This window comes from Copidosoma floridanum, unplaced genomic scaffold (assembly GCF_036245765.1).
Source record: "Copidosoma floridanum isolate Cflo_tuat_1 unplaced genomic scaffold, Cflo_Japanese_pri ptg000021l, whole genome shotgun sequence".
Classification (NCBI taxonomy): domain Eukaryota; kingdom Metazoa; phylum Arthropoda; class Insecta; order Hymenoptera; family Encyrtidae; genus Copidosoma; species Copidosoma floridanum.
The window spans coordinates 24,708,464-24,733,567 of record NW_028321898.1 but is presented as its reverse complement, the minus strand read 5'-3'; the positions used below and the strand labels follow the sequence as shown (position 1 = coordinate 24,733,567).

At 39.2% G+C, this 25,104-nt stretch overlaps 3 protein-coding genes across 4 annotated transcripts in view; 1 reads left to right on the top strand and 2 right to left on the bottom strand.

Annotated features, from left to right (window-relative positions):
- The window catches only part of LOC106637909 (cytotoxic granule associated RNA binding protein TIA1), a 539,236-nt gene that overhangs the window by 249,078 nt on the left and 265,054 nt on the right, over positions 1-25,104 (bottom strand). The window lies entirely within an intron of this gene.
- On the top strand, positions 20,163-24,157 carry LOC106637870 (histone H2B.1/H2B.2). Of its 2 annotated transcripts, XM_089594194.1 has the most exons (2): positions 20,163-20,193; positions 23,770-24,157. In XM_089594194.1, exons 1-2 carry the CDS (start codon positions 20,163-20,165, stop codon positions 24,135-24,137), a joined length of 399 nt encoding a protein of 132 aa, XP_089450320.1. In that variant the 3' UTR covers positions 24,138-24,157. The 2 variants fall into 2 exon arrangements, with proteins under 2 accessions (XP_089450320.1, XP_014206323.1); XM_014350837.2 differs by lacking the exon at positions 20,163-20,193 and having other exon boundaries at positions 23,731-24,157.
- On the bottom strand, positions 22,940-23,471 carry LOC106637860 (histone H2A). Its single transcript, XM_014350823.2, has one exon. The coding sequence runs from the start codon at positions 23,428-23,430 to the stop codon at positions 23,053-23,055; it is 378 nt and encodes a 125-aa protein (XP_014206309.1). The 5' UTR covers positions 23,431-23,471; the 3' UTR covers positions 22,940-23,052.

The window sequence follows — 25,104 nt, the reverse complement described above, 5'->3', positions numbered from 1 at the left end:
AGAGCGTGTTTTTTTATAAATGAGTTCGAAACAATGCTCGCCGTGCTAGTGGAGTCGTCGCTCGCTCGCGGAATGCTACTCCCCCCTTTTTTTATCGCTTCTGAATGGCTTTTTCCTCTTGTTTCCGATGATGCGTGGTTTTGACTCTTTTTTTCCAGACAACGGTTTTTTTTTCACGCTTGACAGGGTTTTTTTTTTCTGCGAAGCGTAAACACAGTATTTGTTGACACGTACGATATGACATTGAGGCAAAATTAGCCCGTGTCTATAACGATTAGGTATTAAAAACATTTTACGACATTTTAAAGGTGTAAGGTGATTCTAGTGATATTTTTATACTTTAGATTTCTCTTGATCCCAAAAAATGTCACGCTCTCGTTGTGAACAATAAATCCGGCGGGAACTTAGGTTTCTTTGGTTCAAGCAAATGCTTCTTTGATTTTTAAAGAATTGCTTCACCCTGAAAAATTTACCTTTTATGGTAAAACAAGAACAACTGATACCAACCAAAAATATGGAGAGGCTGTCGTGATAAGCTGATTTTATAATCTGTATAAATAATAAAGAAATTTTGACTCTTTACCGCACGAAATAAGCATTTTTACCCTTTCCGGTGTAATGTAATATTTTCCCGAACTCGCGCCGATTCCTCCCGAACCCTGTAGTGGCCGATAAACTCTCCCAGCCAATTCTCAAACTTTAGAACCGCGAGACAAAACCCAGTAACAAACTCGCGTGGTAACTTTGAAATGAAAAAAAAAAAAAAAAGAGCAAATCATTCCGATAACTGCTGGCAGCTTGAGGCCAGATAGAATGGAAACAAAAAATAGAAAAGAAGGCCAGCATGGAGCTGTTTCCGATATTTACTTTTTCCCCGGCCTTTCATGGAGCGGCAGAACCTCCAATTTTCCCCCCTTCCCCCACCGTCAGCTAGAATCGTAGCAGTGAAAAACCAGTTCGCTCACCAGAGAGAAAACGAACACTGGCTTCTTGCCGGAAAATTCGAGGGGGTACGTGTCGATCGTTCGTTAAGAGGAAGAGCATTTTTGACTCGGGAATGGCGTTCTGTTTGCCTTCACCGTTTTTTGTATTGTTTTTGGCTTTTTTGTGTTTTTGATGACTGGGCCTTTTGAGTTGTTATTATAAATTTTTGCGCTGGTCTTGCGAGATTATAAAAAAGTGGGTGAGTGGCTTTCGAGGAGTAATCAATGATAATCGTTTGTACAATAATTGTATTTGGTTGTGTAATATGAAATAAGACGCATGTCTGATGAAAATGGATTTATTCCCCTTAACTACTTTTTAAGGAAAATCTACACTCTCGACATGTAGGTTAAAGTGATGGGTTGGAATCATGCCCCATTAAATTAGGAAAAAATACTCAAAAAATGTTAGATTAATATTTCAAATAAATGTAAAAAAATAATTTTTTGTTTTTTAATGAAATGAAAAAACAATTTCCCAATTTACTTTTTGCCTCTCAAAGATACACATGTATCAATCATCCGTTTCATAAATTTAATTTTATCCAAAGCAAATCTCGTAGAAAATACATAAAAAAAGTTAGCAAACACAAACGAATTAATAAAAACCTCATTTTTTTTTTTTTTTTTTTTTGTGTTTAAGAACTAAAAAAATGAAATTTTAAAAAGGGTATGCTCTCATATGCTCTCATTTTCAAAACAAAGCTGTTGATTGAACGGGAACCCGATAAAGTTAATACACAATGTATGCTGAGAAAAAATTTCACGCAGCTCTGTACAATTTACATTTGTCTACAGTAAATTTTTCCCAGCGGAAGCAAAGATTTTAAAATAAAATCCATTCTAAAGCAGAAGAAAAATCGATTCCACTAAACGCTACTTTCCTATATACCATCGGTAAATTACGCACTACGCATCCACGCACCCCAAAACCAATCGCAGCTAGATTAGACGACAAGATATTTTCCAACCCTTTCGGTCGCCTCGATAAAAACAAGAAAAAAAAGTGTAAAAAGCGCACAAACACCGACCTGATTTATTGGGGTTGGTTGTCTGATTGGGCGCGTGAGCGATGGACGGCACCGGCTGTAGCTTCGGCGGCTCGAGCTTCGGCTGCTGCTGATGCAGCTGCGGCTGCTGTTGCTGCTGCTGAAGCGGCATACTATGAGCCGGTATGGGCCCGGGATTGGTCATCGTCGTCATCGTCGTCGGCATCATCAAAGTCGACATGGTCAGCATCTTTGCTTCCTTTATCCGTGCACACACACTCTCGACGAAAAATATACTCGCACTCGAACTATATACCAGAGAGTCCCCGGAGGATGCAAGACCCGGCTCTTCGCACCCGATACCCCGCGAGAGGGAGGGAAAAGCAATCCCCGCTCGAGTTTTTTTTTTTTTTTTTTTTTTTATCTTGATCCACGCGCTTATGTCCCCCTCTCCCTCCCCCTAGGCCACTAGGCGCGTATATCTGCCTTCTTCACGAGGCTCGCATTACGCCCGGAATAATTTCGAGTCGTCTGTTCGTGCTCCAACTTGTCCCCCGCCCCTCCGCCCCCAAGGGAACGCGAGCGAGTGGATGATGGGCTCTCGAGACGGAAGAACTTCGAGATGCTGCCACTGCTCAAGTACCTCGTGGCATAACTGCGACTAGTGCTCCCGAGTAGTGCTGCTTGTTACGGACGCGATGCCCCGATTCTCTCACCCCTCTGTGCTTGGGTTCCGGCACGAGACCCAGACCAAGGTCTTGTCCCCCTTTTGTTTACAAGACTAGACGTACTTTCTCCCGTGGGCACATGCTGGATTCCCTCGCGCACACCTCCCGGCGAATTGCAGCTTTACCGCAGGGCCAGTATTGACAGTGGCAACAATTGACGGTGGCGTTGATCGAGGTGACTCGAGTAGTGCACGGGAAAAAACGAGAGAGAGAGAGAGAGAGGGCAGTTGTTACGTCACGTACGGTGCCTCGGAAAATTGGCTTGCCTCGCGGGGGGTTATTCGCTCGGGTCCGACGGACGTGCAGCTGCAACTCGGCTCGGCGAATACCGCGAAGGACTCCACTCAACACTGGCTTGTATAAGCGTGGAGCCACCACTGCACCGTCCTCGGTGCCACTGCCGCCGCTACCCTTCTCCCCCTTCATCCCTTGCCCCCCCCTACCATTAGGCAGGAGGGTGGGGTGGGGATGGAGCCAGGCGCGCGCATCGCGGGAGCTTTTCCTCGCGATCGTGTGTGTGGAAGGGTGGGATATGGGTAGGGGTGGAGGCTCCCGACGGAGCGACAAGAATCGTTGTTGCGGCAGTCGAGGGGGTGCAAGCTGCTGCGAGCCGAGTTAGCGGGGGAGCTGTTCGCGAGCTTGCGAGACGCTGAGGCTGGACGAGAGATGACGCTGCTGGTCTGTTTTTCGGGAGTATAGGGCAGGTTGTTCGCTGTTATAGGTGCTTACAGTTTTTTTTTTTTTCATTTTTTGTTTTTATTTTTAGTTCCTCATACGACGTTGAAGTTCGTTTTCCTTGAATTTAGGATTGAGCATTTGATCATGATTTTTTTCGATGGAGGGCTTTGGGAGCTTTTTTAATTAACTTTCGCGGCGTTGTTGTACGAACGAAAAATCATAGGGGGGGTCTTTATCGTTGCTGAAAGCACGAGTATTTGAAAATTTTTGAAAAAGTTCGCTGGAGATGCGGTCATACGAACATTTAAAAAATCCGTAAAACGTGATACAACACGGGAGTTTGATACTTTTGCGTACAGTTATAACGAGTGAAATCGTAAAAATAAACGAAAAGTTCTCTTTTTTAGGGTTTACGGTGTGATGGTAACTTTTGATTTCAACTAAAAATCCGTTGAATGAATTCGTATAAAAGCCATGTTGGTATCTTTCGCGATATCGCTATTTATGGGAACAGCTAATTGAAAAGTAACATTGTAATTGAAACGTGAACTAACCGTGTACTTTTGCAAAAGCATGAAATCCCATTTGTGCAATTCAATTTAAAGCCATTTCATTAAACCGATGTTAAGCGTGCGTTTTCATCGGGGCAAGCACGCACAAGTTTTAATTATTTGTAAAAGCTTTTTTTCCCAGGCCATACGCGATCGTAATGAGATACCTTTGATAAAAAAACACGAGCGACAGGAAGCTCTAAAACCATTACACATGATCATCGCGAAACAAGCAAACCAGTGGATTCCTGCATCATTACGTTTCTCCAAAAAATAGAAAGAGTGGAGGGAGGAAGCCCAGCAGTACCACGTCAACCCTTTGAAAAAACGACGGGCTCTTTTTCCTCCTCCCTTTGAGCGCGACACGTCGGATTAATATTAACATGGTCCGATAAAACAGCACGGCTCGCCGCTGCTGTCACTGCGCTTTCGGACACACGAGTCCCCGAGATATCCTGATAAATCCTGTGGACACGCTGACGTTGAACATTACGGTAAACTGTATTTTAAATTATGAAAAATTATTGCCGCTCGAGTTCGAGAGACTTTCACGGTGAATTATGAGCCGAGGATTTTTTATTGTTTACCTGCAGCTAGTCCACCCCAATTTATCGTATTTTTTTTCCAACACTCATTATGCTATTCCTCTCGTAACAGGCGTTTCGATTAGCAATAAATATCCCGCGGACAAAGCCGCCACGAGGCGTATAATGCGCGCCGTCGATTTCTGCTTTGAAAATTTTATCTTGCGTCATTTTGACCACGCGAATCGTCCAGGGAAATCTTTTCACGAAAACACTGTCCTGATCGCATCTCTGGTAATAATAACAAAGAGGATTCCAGCGCCCTTTTGCCGTGTACTACAAAAAAAAAAGGGGGTAGAGAGAGTCAAGCTAGGGTGAATAATTTATGACAAAAGTGATTTTTACGGGGACGCGCAATAAAATCCGATAGGACAATAATACCCGTGTATTTTCCGCGGCGCCGCTTTTCCCGAGGCTTTGTTGTTCGATGTGATGCTCCTTTCCCCACACCCACCCTCTCTCTCGGATCGACGCCGAAAGCGAGAGAAACAGAGGAAGAAGAGCAAAAGCACAAAAGTGAGCAGAATCAAGTGTCACTCGCGTGTGTGGGCGAAATGTTTGATTAACTTTGAAAAGTGTCGCAGGAAAATATAATTCACCCGTCGGCGCTCACGGGGAGTCGTTGTCGCCAAAAAAAAAATTATGTCGCTATCCGGAATTTGTTCTTTGTTTGCGTGCATGGCTCTCTTTCTCAATTTTTTTTTTTTTTTTTTTTTTTTTTTTTTTAACTAATGTCTCGTGCTTGCGATCACGTGAATTTTTATGATTTTTCCGACGAGTACGCAACAAAGCGATGTTGGTCGTGTTGGCCTGCGGCTGATTTTGTTGTTTGCCCAAACGGGCTGGGTGTGTTGACGATACGGGTGGGTGGATACTGTCGATTGCTGGTAGTAACATTCATGAGGAAAAATGGCAGTTGCAGAGCTCTTGAACTGAAAAAAGGGTTGTTTAACGATTCTTGCATTGAGAAATTATTAAATTTAATCGATCGATACGGGTCTCACTGCCCCTTTCATACGTATTGCTATGTACAGTTGTTGTTATGAAATTCCTTAAACTCTACCGAGCAAATTCAGCCAGTCGGCACGCATTGCGTAAAAATTCTAATCTTTATATTTCCAAGCATCAAACTTTTTTGATGACAAAAGAACTCAACTTTTTTGACTTGCTTGGCCCCGTTGTTTTCGCTCCAACCATGAAAACTTCAACTTTACCCTGCACTGCAGCGGACCAAGGTCTCAGTCGCCGAGAGCACAGGTAACAGGAAATCAGGGAACAAAGCATACGTCGGCCCGGCCCGAGCTGTTCCAGTCTCAGGCGCCACCCACTGGCACTCGGCCGAACTAGGGTGACTGCAATGCTACCCTAGCGGGCGGGAACGGGAGGATGAGGAAGACAATGGAGAGGTGGGGATCTCTCTGGGACGGCCCTCTCCCTGCCACGGCCACTCGCGGTGGTAACATTGACGCGAGGAGAAGAGAGACACGCCGTGGAATCCGGCCCTGGTCTGAACTCTACACCTGGCTGGTTCATTGTTTTTGTTTATTTATTATTTTTTTTTTTTTTATCTTCTGTTTTATCCGGGTAAGAAACGTGAGAGATGATTTTTTCGATTTCGAGCCGTAGGGGATGTTGATTGAAAAAACGAGGCGAAACTGCAAGTACCATTAACAGCAGAGAACACGTCGGTTAATCTTGATTTTGTACTGTTCTCCAAGACCTACATTAATACTTTAGATCCTTTTCATAAACGATATTTTCGTTTTACCGGTCTGGCGATGAAGGCCATAAGGAAAAACGCACGCAAAAAAGCTTATCGTACTTTTAAACGCTTGTAAATAACTGCTACGGAAAAAGCATCTATTTTTTCCCGAGCGTAATCCCCAGGGATGATTATGCTGAGTTGCGAAAAGTGATAAATTTATGGCATCTCGCTTGTTCGCACTAATCTTGGAATATTTTATAAGTACAGAGAGCACAAGCCCGTAAGACGCGCCAGAACCGAAGATTCAGGCCCTCGCCGGTATCGTCGAAAAAAAAGGGGGAGTCCCCGTACTCGGGATGCGCGCCGGAAGGGCAGCCGGATCCATGCAAAGAGCCAGCGAGAGAGGGAAAAACAGACGTGGGACAGGAGAGATAGGGTCCGCGAGCTTTGGCTCAAATTCAAGCTCATAAATAATTCCGTTTGTGCGTGGCCGTGGCTTCGGGAGTGTACGTGCCCGAGTGGGGCGGACGATGTGAAGAAGGACCATGTACCGTGGGCCAGATTTTCGAGTACGCGCACGTGGAATGTATTTTCGCGAGAGAGGCCTTGATTCCAAAGAAATGGATTTCATTGATTTGAGCAAAACTCGGAAAAAATACAAATTAAAATTCAATAACGCGCTATTTTACGCATGCCAAGCACCAATTATTTTAATTACCAACGTTACGTTGAACGCAAGTAACTTGGATGAACTGCGAGTTGTCCAGGCCCAATAAAAAACGCAGACGATACCGTACGGTACTTCATCCCTTACCCTCTGACAGAGCCCAGCTAACCAGATCTCGTTTATCTTCTTGCTCGATTTCTCGTCTCTTGGCCGACAAATGAGCCGAAACGAGCTAAAAGCCTCAAGTACAAGAGATGCGCGTATTTATATACTTGCTCTACGGAGCGTAGCTTCCGCTCCTTCGAAAGTCTAAGGGCAGAGAAGAAGGCCTCCGGGTGATGTTCTCTTTCAGTCCGCCGGGGCCGCCGTGTCGTGGTAATTACGGTTAATTAAGGGGTCGCGAGCGTTGCTTGGCCCGTTGGGCGCCTTTATCTTTTACGCCGAGAGTCTTCTTCCACTTGCGCACCTGGTTCTTATCTGTACCTCCTCCTTTTTGCATTGTCTCGCGAATCTTGGATCTTTACCTTTGGCTTTGATGCTCCCTCGAAATTAAAAGATTCAATTTTCCCCGGTAATTATCAATCCGACGGGATAATTATAAGCACGGGATGTTTATCCTTGTTGGGAGCATCCGCTTTCTTCTTGTTTTTTGTTTCCTTAACACAAAGAGCTTTCTAACAAAGTTAATTCCATTACTACGAGCGATGGGAAGCCAGCGAGGCTTGAAGCGAAAAATCGAAGCTACGGTACGCCGACGCTGGGTTTGCGCAGCCTCTCGCGTCTGACTATTTTATCACGTCATCTACTTGTTGTTCATCGGTGGTGAGCCAGCGTTCGGTTATTTGGTATTTATTTTAGGTCAGAGGATAGGAAATTATATTTATAAAACTTTTACTTACGATGTGGAATGAAATACATGTTGCAAAGATGGATACTCACCTGAAACAGAAAATAATAGTACAAAGGTTAAGAACGTGGTTTCTTTTATAAATAGAAATGAAAATTAACAAACAAAGAATTTATACTGTATTTCTACATTTTTTAACTCGGCTTGTAAAATTCAATTTTTTCTGCCTCGATAAGTAGTAGTTCAGGTCTGCGTTGTGTCAGACAATAGTTGAAGTAATGGGTATAAAATATATTGCTACTAAATTATTATGAATATTTTCTGTCGTATAAAAAAAGGGTCAAAAACATCTGACGATAGCATTGAACTGTCTACCTATCATTATTATTATTTACTTCCCCTAAAACAAATGTTTTTATACATAATTTACTCATTGTCTAAAAGAATGAAATCTAAATTATGTTCATAACTCTATTTTTGCAATACAAAAGACGTTAGTTTATAAAATAAAATCTTTGAAAAATCACTTTAAATTCAGTAGTTCAGGTAAACGTTGAGTCAGACATGGCCTAAATTATGATAAAACGACATAGTTTGGTAATTAAATATTTCCAACTGATTTTCAAGACATGAAGAATCTATTCTATGGCAGCATTTAATTGTGAATAAGTCATGTTAAAAAATCATTTTTCATACATCAAATATTCTTATGCGAATATTATGTATTTCAGTTGAAATTAAAAATTTCGAATACAAATACAACAAAGTTTTCTGCAATCTGTAAAGCTAGTTGTTTTGGTCAGCGTTGTAGTAGAATTAACGTCAAGCTATGACGGTTGTTGAAATAAAACTATATTTCTCTCTGTTTCTTATCTCCTGATTAAACGAAAAAACTTGTTTTATAAATACTGATAATGTTTAATTTTGATTCAACGTATTCTCCATAAAATTTCTTATTGTTAGCTTATACACTATGATCCCTATTTGCATCTCCAAACTAGTGATTTAGATCAACGTTGAGTCAGACAGGAGTTTGTATTGAGATGGGTGTTGAAGTTCGGCTAATAACCAACTGTTTATCAACTTCTGAGACCTTTACTTGGTTTTTAAAGAAAATTCTCTTGTTTTGCTATCACTGAGAATCCCAGATTCTTCTTGTTAAATCAAACCTTGATCGAATAATTGTAACTGGGTTTATTAGTAAGGTTATAAAGTCTTTCTCTTCCATTTCCTGCTCGGTGGCCTAAGTTAGTAGTTCAGGTCACCGTAAAGTAAGACAGAAGTTGACTTTGAAACTGGTGTTAGATAATGTTTGTTGAACTACGGTTAATCATCTATTTAGTTACAAAAAAGAGTATTACAATATGGTGGCATTAAATGGCCAACGTTCATTGCTCATTTATAATTATTACTCCTTTCTAATAATGCAAATATTTTATACAAAGCTCACTTGCTTAGGAAATCACTGAAAATTCTTTGTTCTCCTTGATACAACATAAATTCAATCAGTTTAAAGCTAGGTAGCAAATTATAATTTCTAGTCTTTGAAATAAGTAGTTCAGGTCAACGTTATGTCAGCCAAGGGAAACTACACATATTCTAATGTGATTCAAAAATTATATGTTGGTAATTTTCATCATTTATATGCCGTGAAATATATATCATTACACAAAATTCACTAATAGTCACAAATACTAAAAATTTCGAGTATACATGCAGTAGAGTTAATGAGTGAACGTTTTTGTATTAAGCTGATAAAATAATATCCCTTTTTTATCTTAAAAAATTAGTAGTTCAAGTCAACGTTTGATCAGACAAGAACTTGTACTACAACAGATCATTAAGCTATTGCCCATCGAATTTTCAACAAAAAAAAAAAAAAAAAAAACAGTGGATCGTGTTGATAATTCACTCACCAAGCAACCAATGTTCCTGCACAAAATCCAGTCGTTTGCCTGCATTTCCGCAAACATCGAAAATCTCGACCAAAAAATCAACTGCAGCCTCCGTTCATCATCGAATCCCATTAAAGTCCAGTGTAAAACTAAGAGCACCAACGCCGGAAGAATTTCCAAAATTTATTTTGCCAAGGAAGTAGCGACGTTAGGAGAAGGGCGCCCGTGGGGCCGATCCAAGACTCGGTTTAAATCACGCACCGGTGCGCTCGTCCCCTGTAAATTTAGCGAAAAGCTCGACCGGCGAAGTGCGATTTATACCGGCAAGTAGTTCAATTTAATTGCCAGCGTGCACCGAGTTTTGTTTTCGAGGCTATTTATTTGGCTCGCCACGGCAACTCTTACGTTTTTCTCGCTACGCTCGCGTATGCTGCCGCAACGATGACATAAATTGCGAGGATTTGGAATCGGCGCGCGTCTTCGGTTGGCCTTCGATTTGTTACTGCAGGCTCGTGTTTAATGGCTCTTGCTTCGATAAATTAAATAACTTTGCGAGTTATTAGGCGAACGAAATAATCGGAATGCCCTCTTAGTGCGGCATCTACGGAAAAAATAATAAAAAAAATCAGTATATTTGCCACGATGTCGTACCATTGTAATTCAAACTGAAGATGAATCAGCAAGGAGCTATAAATACATTTGCAAATTATCCAAGTTTAAATAAAAAAGTAATGTCAGCTCTTTTCTCCATAAAAAAAAACTACCGACGACATAACACAGTAGTCAAATTCCGAACACGAAAACATGTCGTTAGATAAGGTCGGGTGTTCATTACATTATGGAAGGCAACGCTAGTGGTACTCCTTGGCGAGGAATGTAGCGTGTAAATTGTGCACAAAGGTGCGTGTGTTTGCAAGTCGCGTAAATGAGATGAAGAGGTGCAGAGGCACGTGCCAGGGAGAAGTGGTACCTTACGTCAATGATACTGTATGCAGTTAGCGAGTGATGCACTGTAGGTGTTCCATCGGAATTTCCTCTTTGTAAAATCACTCTGTGATTGAATAAAAAAAAAAAAAAAAAAAAAAAAAGTGCCATGGCTGCAAAAATTTAGTTTGGAGTTTGAATGACATTACAGAGGCTTCAATAGTTTATTTTCAAAGTTAATACATAAACTTTAAATATTTTTATGAACAGTCCACATTTGTCACATAAATTTGCAAAGTTTATTTTAAAATATTTGATAAATACGACAGACATACACTGGAATAAACAAATTTTTTGAAAAACAATAAAAAAAAAAAAAAAAAAAAACAAGTTTGAGAAGAAATTAGTCAGTTAAACTACGTCAAAATATACTAATTTAAAATTAAAAGTGGATAAAAACAAAAGCCATTTCGTTGAAATTTCTTACGTTGTAAATCAAGCAATGAGTAAATAAAAAAATTATATTTAATTAGTGTAAAGGCCCAGCTCGGCAAATCGCATCTCAGCTTTGCGAGAGACATAAACAATAGCGAAACATAATAACCATCGTTATAATTAAAGTCGTGTCATGAAACTACAGAAATGAGCAGCACAGGAGGGAAAAAAAGGCTTTTTTAAAAATAATCGTGCTATTACGGGGCTGCGATGCTCATTGCATTCAACAGTCGTTTCAATCATTAATTAACGTCAAATTGAGGGGCACTCGGGCGAGGAATTGTTTACGTGGAGGCAAGGACGGCTGGGTAACTACTGACAAATAGACACGACGCGGACGAGTTGAGACTCCAAAGAGGGAGAAGAAGGTGAAGCTGGAAAAGCACGGAGATGTGACGAGCTGAGAATAGCACGGGGGGTACGCGCGAGTTTTGAACTTTATTTTAGTCACGTGTACAATAAAGACGATCTCTTTTACTTTCAGGATTACACCGTATCCTGGGACAAAACAGTCTCCAAATCCGCTAATTAATTGAACACAAGTCAAAATCACCCTAAGAGCCGTCGTCAGTTCGATTACTCTTATACCCTTGGATATAGTTTAAAAAATCACCGAGTCAGTGGAAAACTCAGTTTATCCCTTGTATCAAGAACCCCAAGTACAAAGGCAAAATTAAGTTACGTTGAAGAAATAAAAAATCTCCAAGCAATCCTGGTGTCTCCGAGCTTGAAAAAAGTTCCACTCGATTCCAGCCGGAAACAAAGGACGTCCTCGTTTTTTCTTTTCCCCGGAGTATGGAATTAAAAACAATACGAGGCTCTAAAAGGGAAAATTCTTACTTCCGAGTAATTAAAACCAAATCAAAGGCCCGTTACCTCGAGGGAAAACACCGTGACAGCCCGAGGGCACGGAAGCGCGCAGACGAGAAAATTTCTTTTTCCCTTCCGCTCTCCTATTTGTCTTGCGCTAATTAACTAAGCGTAAAATATTTCTCGTCGACGCCTCGGGACCTTCGGGCTGCGGGAGGATACACACGGAGGAAGAAGCGTCGAACGGAGAGGAAGAATTGTACAGTGGGTGCGTATAGCTACTGTTCCGTGTACCCACGCTCTTTTCCCCCGGCGCGTGTCTTCGGGGTCTGAGCAACGGTAGCGCCTTGCGATGTCTGACATATCCGGCTCTCCTTTTCCTCCGTGTTCGTGATGTTTCGCGTGATGAGTCTCGGGAAAAACGGCAACCCTCTACGTTGTACCGCTGCCGAGAAATTTCGTTGTTGCTCGCGTGTTTGCCTGGAAAATCGGATCCGGCTAATTTGAGACGTTGTCGGGGGATTCTGTAATGGGACGTGGATGTCGTGTTTGAGAAAACATCGGATACATCGGTACATGCGTTGTATGAGCTTAACGATTTGCAGTGACGTGCACGAGTTCACTCATTTGCGAATCACCAAAGCTAGTTTCGTCAAACAGAGAGAAAGAGAGAGCTCGTTTCATGCTTGAAACAACGCTTACAAAGAAAAAAAAAAAGAAAAAAAAGGCCAGCCCCATTATTCCTCCACTGGGAAAATGGGCAGTAGCCACCCATAAAAAAGTATTTATTCCGCTGTCGCGTTTCGCGCGCATTCGTGGGAGCACAAAAGCGGCAGCGCGGCAATTATGCGTGGGAGAGGGAAAATAATGAAAAGCTCTTTCGCTAGCTCGCCTTTTGACGATCGCTGGGCCCTGAAATTGCGAGGGCTAACTAAACGGAAATCGACTTCCCTGGCTCATTCTTCTTTTCCTCCTCCTACTTCGAGGGTCGTGCAAATGGCGTTTTCTGGGACACGGTTTTGCACAAAGAGGTCACTAAAATTTTTTTATGGTTGCTCTTTCATGATATTCTGTTTTTAGGGGTTGTTGTTTTATATTTTCGGAAATTCATCCTTTTGTCGACTATTGCTGTAAAAGTGTCACTTTACAGTGTAAACAATAAGAGCAGCTTTTGCTGTCGTCGCATACAAATGATTGCTATGCCCGCTAAAACTATGACAACCACATGCAACCTGATCTATTTACAAAGTGTTTTTTCAAGTACCTCATGAAATAAGGTGAATTGTAATACTCTGCGCATGAGCATTTAGCGATACAATGTACTTCATAAAAAAATATAACGAACAACCCATTCAAAGAGAAAATCGTCCAACTAACCGAAACAATAACACAATTTTCACTATATTAAAAAAAAGTTTTGTCATAAAAAAAACGTAACAATAATAGGCCAAAATGTTACCTGTGCTAGTAGAAAATAGCACTCCTAGGTACGAAGTACGTAATATGGCAAAAAAAAGCAACTCATCTGCCAGCCAAGAACTTTAATTATCCGGACCGTCCTGGCAGCAATTGATAAACTACCTGTTCCCCGCTTCGTTGAGCTGAGGGGCTCGTGCTCCTTTTCTGTATCTCCTCGTTTTCTGTCTACTGGGCGCGCAATTTGCTGCCGTTGCCGACCCTTTTTTTCAATACAATCACTTGCTATGGGCGTAGGAAGTCTTTCAAGTACACGCACAACAGTTAGCACACGCCTGCTAGATACGATTTCTGTAGCAAATTGCGCTGCTCGATCATCTCCGTCCAGCCTGGTAACAATAACCAAGAGCGAGCCTCTCGATCTTCGTCCCCAATTTTTCCTCCCCTCGTCGTCATCATGCAGCAGTGCGTGTCTCCACTCACTCTCATTTAGCCTTTTTCTGGGGAGCGCGCGGGACAGGGAAAGAGAGCTGGTGGTAAATTGCGCGGCGTTACCTCGAAATTGCCGGGGACGCTTTTTGTCCAGGCCGTCGAGCCGGAGCAGCGGCTGTTTCTTGTACGCGACGACGCCCGAGCTCGTCGGAGAGATAAGAGACGCGCTCATTCGTGAATATAGCTGTAATTGAAATTGCGAGCGCCGGCGAGCTGCGAGAGGCGCTTTTACAGATGTCCTCATTCGCTTTCCTTAATTATCGCGACGGTACGCGAGTGCCGGACGTTTTTAATGCAGGGCACGAGGGTTTCTGTGTGTGACTTTGAGCGTTACTAAGAGAAAAAAGGGTAGAGGCGGGGTTAGAGTTTTAGTGGGGCTTGGATACTTGAATGCAAGGGGGTCTGTTTGTTATTCATTCGTTGTACTCGTGAATTTACAAGGTTTTATACTTATCATGAAGTTGCTTGTTGAATTGCTTAACTATCCATTAAATTTATGAACCATTAGAATGAGTAATATACGTCAAATTATCACTCCACGCGAGATACGTGTTTTAACTAACGATGTTATATTTTTAAGAAAAATAGTGCTAAGCTTGCACTTTTAAAGAATTTTACCAACTCCTTCCGAATGCTTACACATCCCAATTTTCCTTGAAAAAAAAAAAAATAAAAGAAAGAATTTTTTGGCAGACCATTTTTCTTAACAATGTCGTTGATGGAACACAGTTTTGATTTCAGATACTTCTTACAGATAAACCATAAGCTGTTGAAGCAATACAGTGACTATTTTTTTATTTTTACAAAGAATTTTTTTGAAATTAAGTTATGTTTCAGTCAATGGATTATTTTTATTCACTTATTTCCGCAAATACTAAGTGAATTTAAATAAGAACTTTGATCAAATCAAATTTACAGACTTTCGAAAGTAGGCATGAAAATTCACATTTTTTTCTTCACTCTCCGAAGCTAGTAGTTTAAATCAACGTTGGGTCAAACAGAGGTCATGCCATGATGAGAGTCGAAGTTTAAAAATCGAACGATCTCTTGTCCATTACTGAGGCAAACGAGTACAAAAACAAGGTTTGTGATTTATGACAGTACGCTAAAAAAATTTTTTTAATTGAATTTACTTATCTCTACCAGTAATAAAAAAAACCAGAGAGCAACACAATCTCGATTAAATCAATTCATAAGAAACTAACCAGGTACAATTCATTTTTTAGCCCCAGAAACTAGTAGTTCAGGTAAATGTTTGATCAAACAATAGTTAGTGTTATAAAAAACAAAGCGCATAATTTTATTTTTTTCCTGCAATTTAAAAATCCACTACACTAGTGGTTCAAATAAACGTTAGGTCAGACACAAGTCCATAGTACTCCTAGTATTAAAGATATTCATTGATGAATTCTTTATACGCTATCAAGATAAAAACCGTCGATTGTAGCATTTACCTACTGACAGATAATGTTCATTATTTATTCGTCATACAAAAAATATTCTTACGCAAAATTTATTTAGTAGTTTAGGTCAACGTCAGTTCAGACGAAAATGAATAAGATGATTAGTGTTGAAGAATAGCAAACTTTTTCCACCCAACTTTCGAAACAAAGAACACATCCAAAATACTGTATGGTATTAATGTTCATCATTTCATTACCATTGAATTAATTCTAATTCTTAGTTTATTTATATTAAATATTAGAACAAAATTTCTCTTCGAATCACTTAAACTCCCAAGTACTCTATTAATTCTTTAAATGCAGTTCAAATACCAATGTTAACTGTTTTTACAAATCAAGTTCCGAGGTGCAGTACGTTTTTATAGCTATGGTTAATTTCAGCAATTTCAAGGAGATAATACACGAGTAATTGTAACCGTGCTGTAACATCAAAAAAGAGAAAATTTTAATAGCGTGGAAATTTTCAAATAAAATAAAACAAAACGGTTTCGCGATAGCTTGGAATTAATGTCATATATATTGTCCAATACGATTTGATTTTCATTTCAGTACTTCACAGTCGACAGTAAAATTAGCTTTAAATATTTTGCCAAACATATCAGCGCTCGTAGAACACGTGAAAGCTATATTAATCATATCGTACCTGTATTTTCTGTTCTCCATAGCTTACAGCATTTAATGCACTTATTACAATAAAACGAGTGTTTATAATAAAAGCCTCGTCCTCTCAGCTTTGTTGTTTGAATTTTTGAATTATCCTCCAACCCCAAGCTTTCACTCACCCGAAAATCCTCAAAACGACGGTCCCTCGCGACAACGGAACCATGAACCGTCCCAACCGCAAGCCCTTGGCCTCCGTTGGCTCACAAATGCGCTGCCACCCGTCGCATCCATACCTCCTCATTCGCTCAGAAATCGCCCAAGCGTCAAAAACTTTTCCCTGCACAGTCACGACGAAACAGTTTTCCCAGCGGTCGCGCTTTCATGCGCTCTCGTGCGCGTGCTCTGTTCATTTCTGCGGTCGAAGAAGAAGAGCCAGCAGGTCCGTACCCCGAATAAAATAAATCCCCCTGTTTTTGCAATCGCCCCGTTATTCCGGGGGATAACGCGAGTTTTGTGTCGCGGCTAATGCCTTTTCTCTGTTGTTTACACGCGCGCTGGTCACCTACGTGCGCGAGCTTCTAATTGTTATCGCAGAGCAGAGCTAGAAGTTATGCCGGGTTATACATGGATAAGCGGACTTTATTAGCCGCCTACCTTTTGTGCACGGGCACTGGGTAATATTAGGAGTGCTGAGGTATGGCGTCTCGTTATGGGTGAGCACTCTTTTGTCATGTTTTTAGATTTGCTTGCTTATTTGGAAGGGGACTAGTTTCATAAGTTTTTTTTTTTTTTTTTTTTTTTTTTTAATAATGTCTTGTTGGGGCAAATATTTCGTTTTTTTAATATGAGTATAGTAGATTTATGAAATGTTATAATTTGACACTGTACGTATTACATCTCGTGTAAATAAATTTAAGATAATGTCAATACAATTTTCTTTTCAGCATAATAAAAGCATAGTTAAACTATGGAGATGTTATTTTTCAGTATCAATGTAACAAAGAGATAATGAATTGCATTTTTTTTTTTTTTTTCAAATTGTTACAACCATCCCTTAACTCCCTGATAGATTTTTGCTACAGAAAAAGTAATATAGTTAAATGACATTTTTCCTACACGCCAAACTGAAGAATACTTAAATTTTATTAATTTTATAATTTATTTTGGCAAATCTAGCTTTGCAGTCACATTTTTAAACGTTAAATTTTAAGCTGTTTTTTCTCCAGTTCGTTTATTCAAGATAGTGTTGCACCATGGTTAAAAAAACCCATTTGCTTTATGTATCTGAACAATAAAAAATACTTAGAAACAACAAAGCTGCAGGGTTAGTTAGAAAAAGAAATTTTATCTTTCCAATGGCTTAATCCCGTTGTTGACATTTTGCAGGGGCCACGTGGTTTATTAAAGAGAGGGATGAAAAAATTTACGAAATCTCAAAAACTATACGAAAATCGATGTCTGATGTTTTAACGTCAGTCTAGTAATACACTTTTGTTTGGAGAAGGAAAAAGTATCCAGACAACTAACATTAAAACTGAAAAAAAAAAAAAAAAACAGATTATAAAAGCGGCACTGAGAAATTCTCTCGCATAGCTCAATGAAAAGTCAAGCAAAAGGGATGAAGAGATAACCCGCGAAGCTCTCACCCGGCAAAAGAGAAAAGGGCGAGGGTGTGAGAATTGCGCCATTGTGCCGTCGAGGACACGGTGTTCGGGCTCGTCGACCTGTATGGCCATTACTATGATAATAACGCGGGCAATGCGGCGCAAAATGCCCAATTAGGTGCGAGAAAAAACGAGGGATCTCTGATGCGAGCCAGTAGTCGACGAAAAAAAAAAAAAAAAAAAAAAAAAGGAGGCATTCGAATGGATGAGGCCACACCCAGAATAAGAGTAATAATAAAAATGAAGTGCAGGTAGTTACGAGTTTTTTTTTCCAAGCAAAATGAAGGCGATTAGGCGTGTAGGCTTCGGAATGAAAATTCGGTTTTGCGCAGTGCGCCTGACGCTAGGCATTGTACAGACCTCGAAGCTTATTTTTTGCCATACTCGGGCGAGTTTGCGCTATTGTCCTCTGCCTCTCGCTGGCAGTTTGCGAACTGTATAATGCGCCTTATCGCTCTGCTCCATTGCACGGAGGTGCACAACAAGGCTTACCTCGTGTTATTTTTTTAGCATTGAGGAAAAAAGATCAAACTCATAGGCAATGATTTTGTTGAACGTAGCTCAAATGTTAGAAGAGTTTCGGTGTGCGAGTACACAAGTTGACGATGAGCGCGAAAATGTCATTTTTAGTTATATATGCGTATCATGGGGTAAGCTCAAGCACGTCGAGGAAAAAAAAGTTACTGGAGATACCAAAGACTCAAGTCTGATCCATTGCAAGTATCGGGCGTCACGTACTCTGGAGCTATATATATTGATTCTTCGTGACAAGTAGATGAGTGTGGACGCTGCATGCAGTTTTCTCGCCACGCACGGTTAACGGATTACCCTCCTGTCTGTTTCATCGAGTGAGGGAAATCGGAGTTGGAAATTCACAGAAATATTTATGATGGTGGAACAACGGGCCACTCGCGTTTTTTTGACTGGAACAGGTGTCGGTGTGTCGATAGAATAGAGAAAAAGTTATTTAATACAATAAATATAAATGAGACAACAAATCACAGCGTAACTATTAGTCCCACACTCGAGTAGTAGTCTCTGTGGATGCACGTTTCGCTTCTGCCAACCGTGAGGCTATTAAAAATACCTGCTTTTGTCCCCGAAATCAGTTCTCGGCATACCATCGAAAGGGCGACTTTTGACGCATTCAATCGTCGCGTCCCACCCCTTCTCTCGATTGTTTGGTCACTGTGTCGAGCCTCGAGCGAATTTACATGTTGGAATGGAGGGAGAGTAGAAAACGCGTTTACGAGTACCATTTTTCAGCTGAAAAAAAAGTCGTTTTTTGTGTTTGCATCCGAAAAAAGTGCTCAGTGACATGAGAGCTATATGCGGAAGAGAAATTGAGTACGTGTAAGCAATTCTGTGAAAAATTTGTGATTGAACGGTTATGAAAATTGGAGGGCTTTAAATAGAATTTATTCTGTCCTTTCCTATTAAACAATTAATCAAAAATTTCAGGTATGGAATACATTTTCATTTGATCGTGCAATTGCACCGAGATAACAAGAGTATGAAATGATGGTTCAAATATCAATACGCATCGAAATATGCGAAAACCACATAACGAGACTTTTTACAGAAGCTTAGCCTAATAATGCAAAGATATAATCATTAAAAAATCATGATAGTTTTTGTGACATTTTTTTTAGAGTAGCTATAAATCATGACGTCATGTGTTACCAATCATAAATTTTTAGTAATCATTATACCACGAATTTAACGATAACATGTGTATCCACTTACAATTTAATAATCCAAATACTGTTGAAAGCATATACTTGAGATTACTAATTCATACCTCCGGCAAGAGTCTCGTCCAGTACTTCATGAGAAAATTGTATAAACTATTAGATTGATCTTTAAGCATGAATTTTTGGTCAAGATAACTTGCAGCTTCTGCATTTGTTGAACGTCACTGCTCACTCGGTTGACACAGACCCAAAGGTCAGCTAAGAAAAAGCGAGCTAGTCCATCAGCCCGGCAGCTTTGAGCTCTCGCGCGAACGCCCATCCCCGCTGCAGCTGGCCTCTTCCTTCTTTCGTTTCGCTCGGATTTCCAATCTATTCTCGTAAATCGCTGAAATCGCATAAGCGCTAAAATCATATCCGCAAGCTTGAGCCCATAAATCTGCTGGCTGCTCATAAATTCTTTACGGATGAGCCCGGCCATTGCCGTACCATCGAGCATTGACGGCTCAGTTCATCCGTGTGGAGTACGGAGGGATGTGTTTTTCATCGCGACTTGCTGCTGATAAGCGCTGGTTTTAGCTACGCTTTTTCGATAGTAACTCATTTCGATTTGCTTCCCTCTCTCTCTCTCTTTCTTTTTTTTTATTCTTCTTTCTGGCTGTGACTAGTTTGGGTAAATTGATGATTTCGAGTTTTTTTGTCTCACTACTTGTTATTGATTCTATTTGAAAAAATGTACTTCTCAACTAAATAAATTAATTTTGATTTTTCCTTGATGACAGTTTGTAGTACAATAACCATGAGAGTTTCACATTACTATCACATACCCATTTCATTTACCATTTCAAAAAAACAAAAGGTCATGCAATCTCGATGTGTTAAATCCATGTATACTCAAAAATATTTTAAGCTTTCAACTGTCCACGTTTGATTTATTTTTACTTTAACTGTTGTTATGAAATTTTTACATCTATCTTATGACACGTAGAGTATTAAGGTATATAAAGAATTTTTAGTATAACATACATCTTGAAAATTAATTTTTCTATTACTTTATCTTGAACCTCCTACGTTGGCTTTAATGGCAAGATAATGATTCTTAAAGTAATATTCATGCCTCGAGTCATGATTATCGAGGTTGGAGATAATATTTGGATAATTGTGCTCTGAGCAAATCACACATACATTGCTTACATATTCACCTTACTATGGTTATGAAAATCATTCGAACAAATAACACGTGCGACTGTTGCACATTTAATTTTCAAAATACGAGTCTAAGGTTTATGTATACACTTATCAGGAGGCGACTATTCATAATTCATGTAATCAATTAACATTCATTTGCACACGCACACACATTTGTACAAAAATTTGTGCCGATATTGTACTTAAAAATAAAAACAAATTTCAAACATACAGCACGAAGCTTTTTATTTATCTCATAAAAAAGTTTTCTAACAAGAAAAAAATGATTCAAAAGTGTGGGTTTCTTTAGTCATGGACCTGAAATATTTATTTGCCTTCTGTCGTTTTTGTATATATTTTGTGGAAAACGTCAATATGAGTCCAATCTGTAACAGTGTCAATAAACATACAAATGTTACCATTTCATGGAATGATGACAAAAATTTGCTGAATTTTATTGTAATCACCGCAAGCACAAATATGTGTACTTTCTGCTCCGAAAGTGTATCTTGTACTGTTTATGAGTGACTAACATAATCTGAGAGAACGATACCACGCGTGACATTAAAGGCACTATCATTTGTCCACGTATAGTATATTTTGTTTTCTATTATCCGTAAAAAAAATCAATTAAATATATATTAAGATATTCGCTATATGAAATACATGTGGACTATTAAATGTAATGTTAAGTGAATCAGGTTTATTATTATAAGTTAATTTTATAATTTTATTTTATGACAGCTTCAAAAAGTAAAACGTTGCTTTTAAAACATAAGCCCTTTATTGAAAACGATCGATTGTCTTAAGAGGTTTTTAACTTCTAGCAATGCTCAAGTAATACGAGAACAAAATTATTACTTGGCGTTATTATCGTTATTATTCTTAGATTAAGGAGTTATTTGCAGGGCTCTTGATTTTCTTGGTGGCAATTATTATTTTTTTTATTTTTTGACGTTATCTATTTTTAGTATCACGATATAATGCAACGATAAAAAAATTGTAAGTATTTTAACATCAAATTGGTAACACTTAGGGAGCTAATTATACTCTATTTTATCAAGTTTTTTTATCTTAAAAACTTTGTTAATAGAAAGTTTAAAATATCATAAAATAATGTACAAAAAAACGTATTTAGATAAAATTGAAAAAAAAAAAAAAAAAAAAATACGTAGGTTATTTCAATGCAAACAGGGATATTTGTATTACAAGCCACATTTACAAATGAATTTCAGAGATTTTTCTAATTAAGATAATTTTTTTTTTTTTTTTTTTGATACCTATCACTGCTACGGAATAAAATTTAAATTTTAACTGATTTTTTGGCGGATATTCTAAAAAATCAATTGCTTTAAATAGCAGTAAGGCCTGCAATAGTTAAGGTAGTATGTACTATAGAATGTAGTTTATACTATAGAAACTATCAAGAATTCAATTTTTTCATCCATTTAAAAGAAATAAATAAACTAAGAATTATTATTACTTGAAGCTAATCTTATAATAAATTACATGTATATATTTTGTAGGTTTCTTTGTATCTAGTAGGTAAACTTTTTGTTAGCTGTAGAGTATTCCTGTTTAATAATTAAATATAAAAATATTTTTAAATTATTATGAAAACAATCGCAAAAGATCATGCAAAGAAAAGCACTAAAAAATAGCATTTTATCAATTTCTCCATTTTTCCCGTAATTGAGATTATATTACATAACTGCCAAATATTGATTTAAAATGATCCGATTGGTAAGGTAGGAAACTTAGTTTATCTCCAAACTGCTTTTTATTAGACTGTTAGTCTTATACGTGTATATGTATATACGTATATAGCAGCTGATTGTTATCCTAGGGAGGATTTATCAACCCTTGAGTGCATACATCGTAAAAAATCTTGAAGATTTAATTGAGTAGGTAGCAGTAATATAATTAATAGAAGCATTTAAATAATGAAAGTTGAGAAACTTTTGAATAAATTTTCTTAAATAAAATTTAAAACAGTGACACAAGTAATGCTGTGTGATATATATTTATGTATATAATCAGTGATACTTTGGCTATATGTTAAAAGAAAATTCATAAATAACACTAAAAATTAATACGTTATAGCTATGTTTTTCTCAAATCTTTAATCAAAATTGTGAAAAGATCTTAATTTTGGTTAACACAAAATTTGCAAAAACAAAATGAACACATTATTTTGGTTAGGCATGATAGACATACAAATTTACATAAAGTCGAGTACTTAGATGTTAAGAAACTGGAAAAATTTTATACATATAATTAATTTAAAGAACGGAATTTGTATTTTGTAAGTTTATTGTTTTTTTTTTTAATTAGAGCAGTAGAAGGGCTGTTATATGAATTAATTATTATCGTAGATGTATGTATGAGAGTGTGGGTTGGTAATGCATTATTAAGCAACTTGAAATATACTATTGCAACTATAAAATTAGAATCAGCCTACAAATCGGATTACTATTGATTAGAAATGAATGTACTTGATCGTATTAGACTAAAAAATTCTTAATTTAGTACTAGAAAATTTATCAGTAAAATTTGTAGGTATGGTCAGTGTGCATTTTAAAGAATGCAGTACAAATGATAGTGAGATTGTAGGTACGTTTGAACAAATCTGTAGTCCTAAAAAGGACTGGTTGTTGTTGAAGAATGAATTCAGATGATCTACGAGCTTTTCTCGGTCTTCTTGGGTAGAAGTACAGCCTGGATGTTGGGCAAGACACCACCTTGGGCGATTGTTACTCCAGAGAGCAGCTTGTTCAATTCTTCATCATTGCGGATGGCTAACTGAAGGTGACGAGGGATGATTCTGGTCTTCTTGTTGTCACGAGCTGCGTTGCCAGCCAACTCGAGAACCTCAGCGGCCAAGTACTCCATGACGGCGGCCAAGTACACAGGCGCACCGGCACCCACTCGTTCGGCGTAGTTGCCTTTCCGCAGAAGACGGTGGATACGTCCCACGGGGAACTGAAGACCAGCCCGAGTCGAACGTGTCTTGGACTTTCCCTTGACCTTGCCACCACCTTTGCCACGTCCAGACATGATTCGAGTTGAGGTTAAAAAACTTGGAGCCAACGACTAACTGTGCTGCACAGATACTGTATCACCGTGGAGTGGCCGAGAGCCCGGTTATATAGGCCTTCGAGCTGCTCTCCCGAAGCATGCCCCTACTCTTCGAGAACGGGAGAGACAGCTGCACGAAACAAAGCCATTGTAGAGAGAGACTCGCCGTTGCCGCCTCGTGGCTCTGAAAAGGTAGGGATGGATTTTGGAGAGAACGCTCCGACGCTCATAAAAGGAGAGTCGAAACTGTGCACGAGCATACTTTCTCTCTGACCTTCTCTGTAGGACGTCGATACAACTTACGCATCATCATGCCACCCAAAGCCTCTGGTAAAGCCGTGAAGAAGGCAGGAAAAGCCGTTAAAAATATCACCAAGGGTGACAAGAAGAAGAAGCATAAGAAGAGGAAGGAGAGTTACGCTATCTACATCTACAAGGTGTTGAAGCAAGTCCACCCCGACACTGGTGTCTCTTCCAAGGCGATGAGCATCATGAACAGCTTCGTCAACGATATCTTCGAGCGCATCGCCTCCGAGGCTTCCCGCCTGGCCCACTACAACAAGAGGTCCACCATCACCTCCCGGGAAATTCAGACTGCCGTGAGGCTCTTACTGCCTGGTGAATTGGCTAAGCACGCCGTTTCTGAGGGAACCAAGGCGGTGACCAAGTACACCAGCTCCAAGTAAATTGATAATTCACGACACAACTGGCCCTTCTCAGGGCCCCAAAATATTATAATGTAAATAACTATTGCCATATATCATTTTAGGCTCCATGCCTTACTGAACAACCCCTAAGGATAAACAAATAATGTTGTCCTTGACACAGCCCCATTTTTTTCGTTGTGCCTTAAAGACTGGGTACCCCTTCTTTCATCCCTGAAATAGCAAGTCATCCATCAATCTCTGCATATTTTCCGATATTTTCTTCCCTCCCCTTTTCATATTCTTTTGCTAGGCTTCTAGGAGACCGATTCTTAAAGGTTCGAGGTTTGTTGCAGTTGGTAAACTTCAGGTTTGTCTGGTGAATCCAACAAGGTTCTGGCTTCCATATGAAACAATACAGACAAGCTTGTGGAGATCATGTACGTTGAAGCTGCACAATTAAATTTTTTTTTTTAATTTTAATGTACTTATGCTTAAGTGCCATGTTGGAACTGACAGCCCCACAAAAAAAAGATGTTTGATATTAAATTCCGATGTAGGGTGACGTATTTTCGACTTTACGATTTCATTAGGAGTTGTAACGTTATATTTTAAGAACAGTTTCAGCAGGAATCAAAAAATGTAAATTTTTTGTAGTAATGAATAGTAAAAAAGAAAAACTATTCATTACTTTAAGATTATAAGAATATAATATATAACGTATTGAGCCATCACAAAATGCCTCTAAAAAATCGGAACTTACTTAGCAAAAAAAAAACAAACCAACTAATTTTAATTTAAAAAAAAAAAAATGACTTATTTTACCAAGGGGATAAGAAATCGTGCGTAACGAACTATCTACTGTTGTAATCGTCTACTCGCAAGGTGTAAGCAAGCCAACAGATGTACACAGTCATGAACATCATTGCTTTGTACAGTTCTCTTTCAAATTCCACTGTCGCACTCGTGTGGATACGTGTACATAGTTACACCCAATCGCTCTCTAAGT